The sequence below is a fragment of the Coregonus clupeaformis genome, unplaced genomic scaffold, assembly GCF_020615455.1.
Source record: "Coregonus clupeaformis isolate EN_2021a unplaced genomic scaffold, ASM2061545v1 scaf0307, whole genome shotgun sequence".
NCBI lineage: Eukaryota > Metazoa > Chordata > Actinopteri > Salmoniformes > Salmonidae > Coregonus > Coregonus clupeaformis.
In genome coordinates, this window is record NW_025533762.1 from 97,612 (window position 1) to 112,740 (window position 15,129).

General features: G+C 40.0%; 1 protein-coding gene across 4 annotated transcripts in view; it reads left to right on the top strand.

The window, feature by feature from the left end:
• LOC121539680 (protein FAM184A) overlaps nt 1–15,129 on the top strand; it is a 129,965-nt gene that overhangs the window by 72,336 nt on the left and 42,500 nt on the right. For all 4 annotated transcript variants that reach the window (XM_041848353.2, XM_041848352.2, XM_041848354.2 and 1 more), the window contains exons 12-13: nt 7,675–7,802; nt 9,316–9,500. In XM_041848353.2, the coding sequence (XP_041704287.1) occupies nt 7,675–7,802; nt 9,316–9,500 (313 nt within the window). The remainder of the gene's footprint in view (nt 1–7,674; nt 7,803–9,315; nt 9,501–15,129) is intronic.

The window sequence follows — 15,129 nt, forward strand, 5'->3', positions numbered from 1 at the left end:
GAAGAAAAAAAATCCAGAAAATCACATTGTAGGATTTTTAATGAATTTATTTGCAAATTATGGTGGAAAATAAGTATTTGGTCACCTACAACAAGCAAGACTTCTGGCTCTCACAGACCTGTAACTTCTTCTTTAAGAGGCTCCTCTGTCCTCCACTCGTTACCTGTATTAATGGCACCTGTTTGAACTTGTAATCAGTATAAAAGACACCTGTCCACAACCTCAAACAGTCACACTCCAAACTCCACTATGGTCAAGACCAAAGAGCTGTCAAAGGACACCAGAAACAAAATTGTAGACCTGCACCAGGCTGGGAAGACTGAATCTGCAATAGGTAAGCAGCTTGGTTTGAAGAAATCAACTGTGGGAGCAATTATTAGGAAATGGAAGACATACAAGACCACTGATAATCTCCCTCGATCTGGGGCTCCACGCAAGATCTCACCCCGTGGGGGTCAAAATGATCACAAGAACGGTGAGCAAAAATCCCAGAACCACACGGGGGGGACCTAGTGAATGACCTGCAGAGAGCTGGGACCAAAGTAACAAAGCCTACCATCAGTAACACACTACTCCGCCAGGGACTCAAATCCTGCATTGCCAGACGTGTCCCCCTGCTTAAGCCAGTACATGTCCAGGCCCGTCTGAAGTTTGCTAGAGTGCATTTGGATGATCCAGAAGAGGATTGGGAGAATGTCATATGGTCAGATGAAACCAAAATATAACTTTTTGGTAAAAACTCAACTCATCGTGTTTGGAGGACAAAGAATGCTGAGTTGCATCCAAAGAACACCATACCTACTGTGAAGCATGGGGGTGGAAACTTCATGCTTTGGGGCTGTTTTTCTGCAAAGGGACCAGGACGACTGATCCGTGTAAAGGAAAGAGATTTTGAGTGAAAACCTCCTTCCATCAGCAAGGGCATTGAAGATGAAACGTGGCTGGGTCTTTTAGCATGACAATGATCCCAAACACACCTCCCGGGCAACGAAGGAGTGGCTTCGTAAGAAGCATTTCAAGGTCCTGGAGTGGCCTAGCCAGTCTCCAGATCTCAACCCCATAGAAAATCTTTGGAGGGAGTTGAAAGTCTGTGTTGCCCAGCGACAGCCCCAAAACATCACTGCTCTAGAGGAGATCTGCATGGAGGAATGGGCCAAAATACCAGCAACAGTGTGTGAAAACCTTGTGAAGACTTAAAGAAAACGTTTGACCTGTGTCATTGCCAACAAGGGGTATATAACAAAGTATTGAGAAACTTTTGTTTTTGACCAAATACTTATTTTCCACCATAATTTGCAAATAAATTCATAAAAAATCCTACAATGTGATTTTCTGGAATTTTTTTTCTCATTTTGTCTGTCATAGTTGACATGTACCTATGATGAAAATTACAGGCCTCTCTCATCTTTTTAAGTGGGAGAACTTGCACAATTGATGGCTGACTAAATACTTTTTTCCCCCACTGTAGCTAACCAACCAGGTTCAATGTTAGCTAGCTAACATTAGGCTATAACTAGCCAAGCAAATGGCTGTGAGATACGAATAATAAGATCATAAACGTAACGTTAACTAGCGAGCCAGCCAGCTAACATTAGCTAGCTAGCTAACAGTGCACTTTAACTTGAAATGAAACCACTTTCTGTCAAAATTAGAAACATGTAATATCTGAAAATGTAGCTAGCTAGACTATCTTACCCGTATACATCATGCATGATGGACGCGTCTCCCTGTCATGGATGCCATGGTTGCCCTTAGTTTGAAGATGTAATCCGGAGACTCTTTAGCTATCATACTCTAATTCCACTGATTTTAAAACTTGATCTTCCATAAAGAGGAGAGCAACACTTATGCAGCTCCACTACATGATACATTTGTTTAAAAAACGCATTAGACAGGATTCCCTACACATACTGTAGACCAATCCGAACTCCTCTCTGGGCATGTCCAGCCCACTCATTATCTCAGCCAATCATGGCTAGTGGGAAGGTCCTCTGTAGCTCAGCTGGTAGAGCACGGCGCTTGTAACGCTAAGGTAGTGGGTTCGATCCCCGGGACCACCCATACATAAAAAATATATGCACGCATGACTGTAAGTCGCTTTGGATAAAGCGTCTGCTAAATGGCATATTATTATTATTATTATTTTATTTTTTTCTGTGGCTTTACCAACAAGGCTCGTAATTTAACAATTTTATTCGTATTTACAGATGGCATACAAGTTTGTTATTAAGGCACATGAATGTTCAAATGTTCCAGAAGGCATTTCTGCCAAAACAAGTTTACGTTCAAATGGCTCTCCTGTGAAGTAGTGACCCGCAACATACGCCTAGTTTCCTGAAACGAGTCACATATAATAGCCATATCCAGGAAAGTCAAAGTTCCAAAGACTGGTCCTAAAATGGTGTATAAGCGATCATACGAGAGGTTTTGCAATGATTCCTACAGTGAGGTAAAAAAGTATTTGATCCCCTGCTGATTTTGTACGTTTGCCCACTGACAAAGAAATGATCAGTCTATAATTTTAATGGTAGGTTTATTTGAAAAGTGAGAGACAGAATAACACGTCAGAAATGTAATAAATTGATTTGCATTTTAATAAGGGAAATATGTATTTGACCCCCTTTCAATCAGAATGATTTCTGGCTCCCAGGTGTCTTTTATACAGGTAACAAGCTGAGATTAGGAGCACACTCTTAAAGGGAGTGCTCCTAATATCAGCTTGTTACCTGTATAAAAGACACCTGCCCACAGAAGCAATCAATCAATCAGATTTCAAACTCTCCACCAAGGCAAACACCAAAGAGCTCTCCAAGGATGTCAGGGACAAGATTGTAGACCTACACAAGGCTGGAATGGGCTACAAGACCATCGCCAAGCAGCTTGGTGAGAAGGTGACAACAGTTGGTGCGATTATTCGCAAATAGAAGAAACACAAAATAACTATAAATCTCCCTCGACCTGGGGCTCCATGCAACATCTCACCTCGTGGAGTTGCAATGACCATGAGAACGGTAAGGAATCAGCCCAGAACTACACGGGAGGATCTTGTCAATGATCTCAAGGCAGCTGGGACCATAGTCACCAAGAAAACAATTGGTAACACACTACGCTGTGAAGGACTGAAATCCTGCAGCGCCCGCAAGGTCCCTGCTCAAGAAAGCACATATACAGGGCCATCTGAAGCTTGCCAATGAACATCTGAATGATTCAGAAGAGAACTGGGTGAAAGTGTTGTGGGCAGATGAGACCAAAATCGAGCTCTTTGGCATCAACTCAACTCGCCGTGTTTGTAGGAGGAGGAATGCTGCCTATGACCCCAAGAACACCATCCCCACCGTCAAACATGGAGGTGGAAACATTATGCTTTGGGGGTGTTTTTCTGCTAAGGGGACAGGACAACTTCACCGCATCAAAGGGATGATGGACGGGGCTATGTACCGTCAAATCTTGGGTGAGAACCTCCTTCCCTCAGCCAGGGCATTGAAAATGGGTCGTGGATGTGTATTCCAGCATGGCAATGACCCAAAACACACGGCCAAGGCAACAAAGGAGTGGCTCAAGAAGAAGCACATTAAGGTCCTGGAGTGGCCTAGCCAGTCTCCAGACCTTAATCCCATAGAACATCTGTGGAGGGAGCTGAAGATTCGAGTTGCCAAACGTCAGCCTCGAAACCTTAATGACTTGGAGAAGCTCTGCAAAGAGGAGTGAAACAAAATCCCTCCTGAGATGTGTGCAAACCTGGTGGCCAACTACAAGAAACGTCTGACCTCTGTGATTGCCAACAAGGGTTTTGCCACCAAGTACTAAGTCATGTTTTGCAGAGGGGTCAAATACTTATTTCCCTCATTAAAATGCAAATCAATTCATAACATTTTTGACATGCGTTTTTCTGGATTTTTGTTTATTTATTCTGTCTCACTGTTCAAATAAACCTACCATTAAAAGTATAGACTGATCATGTCTTTGTCAGTGGGCAAACATACAAAATCAGCAGGGGATGAAATACTTTTTACCCTCACTGTATGTTGAAGATGTGAAAAATAGTTGTTGGTCTGATGTGTGTAATGAGGAACATCCTGTCGCTGCACTTGAAGCATTTATGAAATTGCTTCTTCTAGTTACTGACAGGCATGCGCCCATAAAGAAATTGACTGTTAAAACTGCCAAATCCCTATAGACAGATGATGAATTAAAAACTGTATGGCTGAGAGGGATGAGGCTACGGGAATGGCAAATAAGTCTGGCTCACAGCAGATTGGCAAACATACAGTAAATTGAGAAATCACGTAACTAAACTAAACCAATCAATCAAATGTATTTATTAAGCTCTTTTTACATCAGCAGATGTCACAATGTGCTTATACAGAAAGAAGAAGAAACTGTACTACGGAACAAAGATAAATGATACAAAGAATGATTGTAAAATGCTCTGGAGTAATTTAAATACAATTCTAGGCAGAAAAGCTAACTCATCTCCATCCTTCATTGAGGCTGATGGTTGATTCAATATTCAAAACCACTTTAATAACTTATTTTTTTACAAGATTGGCAAACTTAGGTATTTCATGCAAAAAAACGAATGCTGAGCCTTCATATTCATGCATAAAGGACCAAATAATAACATACACTGTAGCTTTGAATTCCGCAAAGTTAGTGTGGAAGAGGTGAAAAAAGTATTGCAACCTGATGGTAAATTACTGAGGTTGGTAGTGGAATACATTGCGACATCTATTTGCCACATCTTCAATCTAAACCTAGAAGACGGAGTGTGCCCACAGGCCTGGAGGGAGGCAAAGGTCATCCTGCTGCCCAAAAATAGCAAAGCACCCTTTAATGGTTCAAACAGCAGACCATTCAGACTGTTTCCATTGCTTAGCAAACTTTTGGAAAAAATCATGCTCGACCAAATACAATGTTATTTTACAGAAAACAAATTAACAACAGACTTACAGCATGCTTATAGGGAAGGGCACTCAACATGCTCGGCACTGACATAAATGACTGATGATTGGCTGAATAAATTGATAATAAGAAGATTGTGGGAGCTGTTTTGTTAGACTTCAGTGCAGCCTTTGATATCTTTGATCATAACATATTGCAGAAAAAACGTAAGTGTTATGGATTAACATCCTTTGCCTTATCATGGATGGACAGTTACCTATCCAATAGAACACAGAGGGTTTTCTTTAATGGAAGCCTCTCTAATGCAAATTTGTTTGAGTGTTGTGTACCGCAGGGCAGCCAGCTTGGACCATTGTTGTTTTCTGTGTTTACCAATGACCTTCCACTGACCTTGAATAAACATTATACACGTCGGCTGCAATAGTAAAATAAATAACTGACACTCTTAACATATAGCTCCAGTCCGTTTTAAAATGGGTAACAAGCAATAGGCTGGTGCTAAATATATTAAAAAAAAACTAAAAGCATCATTTTTGGGACAAATCACTCACTGAGCTCATCTGGATCTATTATTGAATAATGTGGTTATTGAGCAAGTTGAAGAGACTTAACTGATGGGTGTCACCCTAGATAGTAAGCTATCATGGTCAAAATATATAGACTCAATGGTTACTAAAATGGGAAGAGGTCTGTCCATGATAAGACGTTGCTCTGCTTTCTTGATATCACAGTCAACCAGAAATGTCCTACAGGCCGTAGTTTTGTCGCACCTGGACTACTGTCCAGTTGTGTGGTCAGGTGCGGCAAATAAGGACATAGGCTAATTGCATTTGGTCCAAAACAGAGCAGCACATATTTCACTTAGATGTACACGGAGGGCAAATGTTAATAACATGCATGTCAATCTCTCCTGGCTCAAAGTTGAGGAGAGATTGACTGCATCAATATTGGTCTTTGTGCGAGGTCTTGAAGGTACCAAACTGTCTGTTCAAGCAGTTGGCACACAGGCTGGACACTCATCGGTATCACACAAGACATGCGATCAGAGGTGTCTTCACAGTCCTCAGGTCCAGAACAGAGGTTGGGAAACACACAGTATTAAATAGAGCTCAAGCTAGCAATGAAACCAAATTAACAAAACAGATAAAAGAACACCTTATGGCACGACAGGCACTGTGAAGAGACACACAGACATTTTTATGCATTTTGTATTGTATTTTGTATTGTATTATTTATTGTATTATGTATGTGATACATGGTTTGGGATACAACAGTGATATGTGGTTGTCTCACCTGGCTATCTTAAGATAAATGCTCTAGCTGTGGGTCGCTCTGGATGGGAGCATCTGCTGAATGGCAAAATTGTAATGTAAATGTAGTGCTATGTATGTACACTACCAGTCAAAAGTTTGGACACACCTACTCATTCAAGGGTTTTTCTTTATTTTTACTATTTTTTACATTGTAGAATAATAGTGAAGACATCAAAACTATGAAATAACACGTATGGAATCATGTAGTAACCAAAAAAGTGTTAAACAGATTCTTCAAATAGCCACCCTTTGCCTTGATGACAGCTTTGCACACTCTTGTCATTCTCTCAACCAGCTTCATGAGGTAGTCACCTGGAGTGCATTTTAATTAACAGGTGTGCCTTCTTAAATGTTAATTTGTGGAATTTCTTTCCTTCTTAATGCGTTTGAGCCAATCAGTTGTGTTGTGACAAGGTAGGGGTGGTATACAGAAGTTATCCCTATTTTGTAAAAGACCAAGTCCATATTATGGCAAGAACAGCTCAAATAAGCAAAGAAAAACGACAGTCCATCATTACTTTAAGACATGAAGGTCAGTCAATACAGAACATTTCAAGAACTTTGAAAGTGTAGTTGCAAAAACCATCAACCGCTATGAGGAAACTGGCACTCATGAGGACAACCACAGGAATGGAAGACCCAGAGTTACCTATGCTGCAGAGGATAAGTTCATTAAAGTTACCAGGCTCAGAAATTGCAGCCCAAATAAATGCTTCACAGAGTTCAAGTCACAGACACATCTCAACATCAACTGTTCAGAGGGGACTGTGTGAATCAGGCCTTCATGGTCGAATTGCTGCAAAGAAACTACTACTAAAGGACACCAATAATAAGAAGAGACCTGCTTGGGCCAAGAAACACGAGCAATGGACATTAGGCCGGTGGAAATTTGTTGTTTGGTCTGCAGTCCAAATTGGAGATTTTTGGTTCCAACCGCCGTGTCTTCATGAGACGCAGTGTGGGTGAACGGATGATCTCCGTTTGTGTAGTTCCCACCGTAAAGCATGGAGGAGGAGGTGTTATGGTGTGGGGGTGCTTTGCTGGGGACACTGTCTGTGATTTATTTAGAATTTAAGGCACACTTAATGAGCATTTGCTACCACAGCATTCTGCAGCGATATGCTATCCCATCTGGTTTGGGTTTAGTGGGACTATAATTTCTTTTTCAACAGGACAATGACCCAACACACCTCCAGGCTATTTTACCAAGAAGGAGAGTGATGGAGTGCTGCATCAGATGACCTGGCCTCCACAATCCCCCGACCTCAACCCAATTGAGATTGTTTGGGATGAGTCAGATAGCAGAGTGAAGAAAAAGCAGCCAACAAGTGCTCAGCATATGTGGGAACTCCTTCAAGACTGTTGGAAAAGCATTCCAGGTGAAGCTGGTTGAGAGAATGCCAAGAGTGTGCAAAGACTTTCATGTTCCCCCACCCTTCCTCCTCTTCCTCCCCTGTAGCCTCCCTGCGCTCTGAGCTGAACCACCTCCATGCAACAGCCATAGAGCATCTGCGCCAGATCCACCTGAAGGAGAATACTGCTGCCAAACTGGAGCTAGAGGGTGCTCTGGAGCAGAGTCAGCAACAGGTCAGTCATGAGTTGACACTTGTACTACTTAATGGTATTTGTTGCTGCTTGAGGTAGAAGTTGCCCCTAACCACACTCTTAATCATAACCATAACAATTTAGGGGGGGTGAAATTATATCTTGAGGTGTATGTATTACACGTCTCAGAGTAGGAGTGCTGATCTAGGATCAGTTTAGCCTGATCCTAGATTAGTACTCGTACTCTGAGATGCTTGATACACATAGCCCCTGACCACATGGCTAGAAAGGACCAGAGAAGGACTTTTTGGGTGTGTTTGTGTTTTCTTTTTACTAAATTGTTATTTGGGACTCACCCCTTGGGAGCTGAAGCTCACTGTTTGCCAAGCATCTGTGATGTAGCCAAAACAATATTATAATTATATTTGAAATACAACAGCTAGTGATCACATCGTGTGCATCTCATATACAGACTGAGACTGCGATTTAAAAATAAATGCTGCTTTCAGTGTTGCTTTTTTCATTGGCAAATTCGGGTATTTCCTTAACACAAACATAATAGGGCAGGATGATACATACTAAGTGGTACAGATAAGCAAACTGTCCAGAGGTCCAAGATTACCCATTTTCTCATAGTCTGTGCTTTAAACTTTAGGGTGAATCATAATACATAAGTGAAGAACAACAAAGGATCTGAAAGGTTCCTGTGTACGCATTTCTATATACGTTTCTGAGCACTTCGATTGCATAATTTTCCTATGTTGGACCACACTCTCTCTTTCCCTCCTCTCTCTTTTTCCTTCCCTTGCTCTCTTTTTTATTTCTCAGAAATACAAGGACAACTCATTTCAGTTAATGTAGTGCTATGCCTTTTAACATGCCCCAGTTAGAAATGTAGACTGCGCCTTAGGGCTGGCATCTACCCATGCCTCCCCAAGCAGCTTCTACAACATCTCTTCCAAATTAAACTAATTAGGTATAGGGTCGCAAATCAAATATTTATATATTGGGACACACAGTCTGTAAACCGCTTTAGAAATGTTGAAGTATTGTTGTAACCTTATTGTTTTTGTTTTGAGTAATACCTGGCTGTCACAAACTCACTTCAATGAAGAGAGAGAGGGGAAACAAGTTTGTTTCTTGGTGCAACCCTTTACACACACTCATTGGACAGTGGATGTAATGATGCAGATTATTGTATAGCTGCTGGTAATAGGTATACTGGCCATTAGTATTGAATTGGCTGTAGCAATGTTGTGGGACTAGTTATGGGTGGAATCAAAGCAGCCCCCCTATGTTTTTAGAGCAGGTGCACTAAGCTCTGTACCAATAGGATTAATTCACTTTGTGGTGGCCATTGGATGCTTACCGATGGCAGTATTCTTACCAAATACAATATTCTTATTGATAGCTATCCCTAGAGTTGGGGTCATAAAAATTGTCCCTGAAAATGTGGGAATTTGGAATTCACGTCCTAAATTGACTGAATTAGATTGGAATTGTCACCCCAACAATTATGATTATGTCTTTATTATCTTGTCTGACTTGGAACCAGGAGGAGGACCTGCTGGGTAGTATATCAGACCTGCAGCAGGAGGTGTCCTGCAGAACCAACCGTATCACAGACCTGGACCACGAGATCCACTCCCTCAATGAGACCATCAGCACCCTCACCAGAGAGCTGGAGCTCAAGGGCAAGGAGGTGCTCCGAGTCCGCAGCGAGGCCAACCAGCAGATCAGGTACTGGGACCCATAAACTGGCATCTATTTTCAGTGACCCCTGGAGTGAGGTAGTACCCAGGTCGTCCAAATCTCTCAGTATATGTGGACCGTCATGGTCTTAGAAATGCTAGATTGACATGAAAAATAGTCTTATCTTTTTCAAGAGCCCACATTATCATGTGAGGTGTGCTTTACTGTTTTTTCCCCAATCACTTTGGTGCATTTTTTTTTTGATGTAAGTGGTATAGATTTAAAACTCTAAGCACAAAAATCTAAAGAAATCATCAAAATGGCTCATGTTTCAAAACTCTAAGCACATTATCAATTGAGTGAGTACAACAAACAATTTCACAAAGTCTCTTGTTCACTGCACCAAATCACTCTTTCAATTTGGATACATATTCAATCAAAGTATCTTCTTTTCAAAATGCAATATTCACTTTACTTTTGATATGATTTTCTTGTCATTTGTTAACAATACAATGAACTATCACTTAATCAAACTGCTCAAAACGGATAACTACTGAACCTAAATTATGTAGTGCCTAGTTAATGTACACCTTCCTAATATGGAGTTGCACCCCCTTTTGCCCTCGGAACCGTCTCAATTTGTCGGACATGGACTCTACAAGGTGTCGAAAGCATTCCACAGGGATGCTGGCCCATGGTGACTCCAATGCTTCCCACAGTTGTGTCAAGTTGGCTGGATGTCCTTTGGGTGGTGGACCATTGTTGATACACACAGGAAACTGTTGAGGCTTAAAAATCCTTCTTTAACCTGCGTCCTCCCCTTCATCTACACTGATTGAAGTGGATTTAACAGGTGACATCAATAAGGGGTCATAGTTTGAACACTGTTAAAGTCAATATTTTTACTTCATAAATGTATCAATTTGACATCAATTTACTATTTTCTTCTATCGCTTTGGTACTATTTTCACTATGTGGTACAACTCTTAGTACAAAACTCCAAACTGGCCAGTCTTTCTTTCAAAACCTGTCATTGTGCATTCATTTGGATTGTAAACATATCTCACCACACAACCATTGATTCAAAATATATGTTTATTGTAAAATGTAATGAGATCATTGGTTTAATCACCAAAACACAACATAATGATATCGTTTCAATTTAGTCATTTTAACTACCAGTTAATCCAAAAGCAACAATGCAAAACACACTACTGGTCAAAAGTTTTAGAACACCTACTCACTCAAGGGTTTTTCTTTATTTTGTACTATTTTCTACATTGTAGAATAATAGTGAAGACATCAAAACTATGAAATAACACATATGGAATCATGTAGTAACCAAAAAAGTGTTAAACAAATCAAAATATATTTTATATTTGAGGTTCTTCAAAGTAGCTTTGCACACTGGAAAAAGCTTTTGGCATGGCGAATCCAAGCTTGACATTGGTCTGCATTGATGTCGTCGCATGCCTCCTCCATGGCCAGAGGGAGGGTGGCACGCTCATGGGGATGGCGATCGTACACCTTCCACCTCCATGCTGATTTTTTTTTTTTACAGTATAGATTCAATATGATATTGTGAAGTAGCATGTGCATCAAATAGTAACAGTAATACAGTAATGAGTGCTCTACCTGAACATACTCGGCTCGCAGTTGTTTCTCCCGGTTGTTGTTTCTCTCAAAAGGCACCAGGTAAATGTGGTTAATAGATACCTGGAGCCTCTTCAAAAGGCAGGCGATTGTTGGTAGGCTGATGGATGCCACATTGGCAAAGGGTTCATCGTTCTCCTCAATGGCCTGCTTTATTTCAGACAGCCGTATGTCATTCCTGGCCCTCACCATTTCCACCACTGCCCACTCCTGCTGGTCGGTCAGCACACGGCCACGGCCACCACCATGGGGTCGTCTGTAAATTCTGAGGGTAGAACAGAGTATACTGTCAATAGATCATACTATAAGAATACTGTAACATGTTTTATGAATTTACATTCATTACAATATGTAATTTACTGTAAATGTCATGGTAAAGCATAGTGCATATCCTGCAGACTTACCAGTTTTCTTGGCGAAATGTCCTCAGTATAAAATTGACAGTTGATCTTTTCTGATTGGGGTGAACTAAAAGGCCTCTGTTTACCACAGATATTAAACAGATAACATTACACGTTATGGAACAGCGGGGACTGTGAAGAAACACAAACATAGGCACAGACACATGCATACACACACACACAATAACATACGCACTATACACACACGTACACATGGATTTTGTGTTGTAGATATGTGGTAGTAGAATAGGGGCCTGAGGGCACACACTTAATGTGTTTTAAAATCTGTTGTGAATGTATCGCAATGTTTTTAAAATTGCATAACTGCCTTAATTTTGCTGGACCCCAGGAAGTAGCTGCTGCCTTCGCAGCAGCTAATGGGGATGCATAATAAATACAAATACAAAAATACATGGTCAACGACGATGGCCCGGACTTCATTAGACAGAACAGTTACCTGCCTCCCTTTCTCTGATGTCCACCTCTTTGACAAGGCCAATGCCCATCTCTTTGACAGGGCCCATACCCACCTCTCTGACGGGCTCCTAGACCACGAGCTCTTCGATTTCTTTCTCTCTCTTTCTGTCTATCCTGCTCCAGTGTTCACACATCCTCTTTTATATGGTGACCAATTGTGGTTACCACTATGTGAAATCAATTACAAATAACGAGTAGTCATTATGTATGGTTATCATGTGTCATACATGTAATTTAGATGTTTATACTTTACAAACACACATTTTATCTCTGTAGTTCTCAAAATCCATATATAGTAGACAAACCAGTTTAAAATCTATAGGTTTACCAAATGGTTAACTGATTAACCATTAAGCGCAGTTGGATTAAGTGATGGTCAAATGTATTTAAACAAATGAGAAGAGAATCATATGAAAAGTATTGTGAGCATTGCATTGTGGAAGGCAATTACATTATATGAAAGGTATTTATAGATGAAACACTGATTAGGTCTGGTGAAAAAGTTACTATGTGATGTTGTGTGTTGTACTTAGTCAAATGAAAATGTGCTTAAAGTTGAGAAAAAAATGCCTTTTTGATTATCTGTTTTGAGTTTTGTACTAAGAGTTGTGAAATTTGACATTATACTTGTGAAAATAGTACCAAAGCAATAAAAAAACACCTGTATTTTGAAAGGTAAAACCAAATCATATATGGATGTGGCTGTAAATACCACATCATCATTCTCCATCAGCCAGTATGCTTCAATAGTACAAAATGGAAAGAGTCACTCTACAGTATGTGTTACCATTTGGAATTGTTGTGTACAATGCACTGGTAAAATACATGGGTTGTATATAACAATATGTTCCACTCATAATCTGAATTTCATTGATACACTTTAAGCTGATGAATTTCAAGCAGAGAGACCGGCGATACTGTACCAGTTGGCAAGTTGCGTAGAAAAGGTGATCTTGTACAATGTTGCATGTGGCAGAAATGGCATACAACACCATGCTACGTTTTTACAGTAGGCAACTGTTTTACAATACCCCTATTTAAGTTTACAGCAAACCAATGTTTTAATCATTTGTAATCATTTTCGTTTTGATGCGCCGCACATGCTGGAACAAATTGCAGATCTCATTGAAATCGGATGTTCTGGTGCTGCTCAGGAAGTTTAGGGTATTGATTGAAAACATGGTAGCTGAGAGATGTAGATGTTATCTATGATTGTATTTTAGATTTGTGTATTTTTGTGTATTTTAACTGTTGCCTGTCTTCTATAAAATGTGTAAATTGTAAAATGCAGGGCTCCCTTGTAAAAGAGACCTTGGTCTCAATGGGACTCCCTGTTGAAATAAGGGTAAACATTTAAATTAAAATCCTACCGTAGGTAGGTTTGGAGCATGTTGAGAAACATGTCTGTCTTACAGTTGCAGTATCCTTAAATGTAGAATAAATAATCAGATAAAGGGGTAGAATGTATTGTAAACCAGTAGCCTACAGTAAAATGCTATTGGTGTATTTGGATCTACTTAATTAATTTTTTGACAGTAGTTACACATAATGGAAACAGGTAATTTTTTATATGAAATTATTAATACAGATCTACTTAATTGAATTGTGTTATCGAAACACTATTGAATTGACAAATAATAGTTAGAAAAGTTTATGTCAGATTGACAAAATGTATTCAGATAAACATGTTTCAACTCAATTAGAGCAAGTACTGTACCTCCAAAATGACACAATTGTGTCAGTTCTAGCTCTTTGAGTTGCATTCATCCTAACTACTAAATGAAAAAAGCACTTTGAATGTAAAGGTTTTAATTCTGATTAACAATGGTATAGTGGAGATTCAGTAGGGAGCTTTGTGCTCCCATCTGCTTCTTGCTCATCCATGAGCTTCTCCACCAGCTAACCAACAGACCAGTTTAAATACAATGACATCCTCAGTAGCGGTTACATAAACTTTTTACATGTGGTTGTTGATCTACCTTAGTTGAATGCACTGACTGAATGACCAAAATTTAAATGTACAAATGTAAGGTTGCAAAGTATGCTGGGTATTATTCTAATGAGCTCTGCCCCCCAAAAAAACAAACTCTTTGACCAAACAAAATTTGGTAAAGTTAGCTTTTTTCTTTCGCTTTGGTGCAATTTTGGATCGAACCCACAACTCTGGTCTTGCTAGTGCCATGCTCTTATGAACTAAGCCACGTACAAGACAACTATAATACATAAGTACAATACAAGACTGTTAAAAACAATACACAATTGCAATACAGGTGGAAGATGTATGATTGCCATCCCCATGAGTGTACCACCCTCCTTCAGGCCATGGATGAGGCATGCAATGACATCAATCCAGACCTACTGTATGTCAGGCTTGATTTCGCCAAGCCAAAAGGCTTTACCCCAGGTGCATGAACAATGAGGACATTTACTGCGATGTCGATGAGAACCTATGGCCAAATGCTCAAGACAGGCTTGATGGAAACTACTGCCTGCTAAACATGATATTTATTTCATTCGATTACATTGTGAAATATGTCTTCAATGATCACACCTTTGATCACACAAGGGATAGAAATTATGGAAGTTACCAAAATTTAAGGGCAGCCAAAATATTTTTGGGGAATGTAATGTATTCCATTTCTGCCCCATGCAACATTGCACAATATCACTTTTTCTATGTGACTTGTCAACTAATATAGTATCACCTGTCTCTCTGCTTGACAAAATTAATCAGCTTACAGCGTATCAATGAAATGCTGATAATTAGTGAAATATATTACTATATACTGTACAACCCAGGTATTTCAGCAGTGCATTGTACATTACACTATAATTCCCAATGGTATCACATAGAGTGACTCTTTCCACTTTGTCCTATTGAAGCACACTGACTGATGGAGGAGGATTATTAAGTATTTACAGCCACATCCACATATAATTTGGTTTTACCTTCCAACATAAATTGTTGTAAATTGATACATTTAAGATGTCAAAATATAGAATTGTACAGTGTTCAGCAGTTCTCAAACTACACTACATGACCAAAAGTATGTGGACACCTCCTCGTCGAACATCTAATTCCAAAATCATGGGCAATAATATGGGGTTGGTCCCCACTTTGCTGCTACAACAGCCTCCTCTCTTCT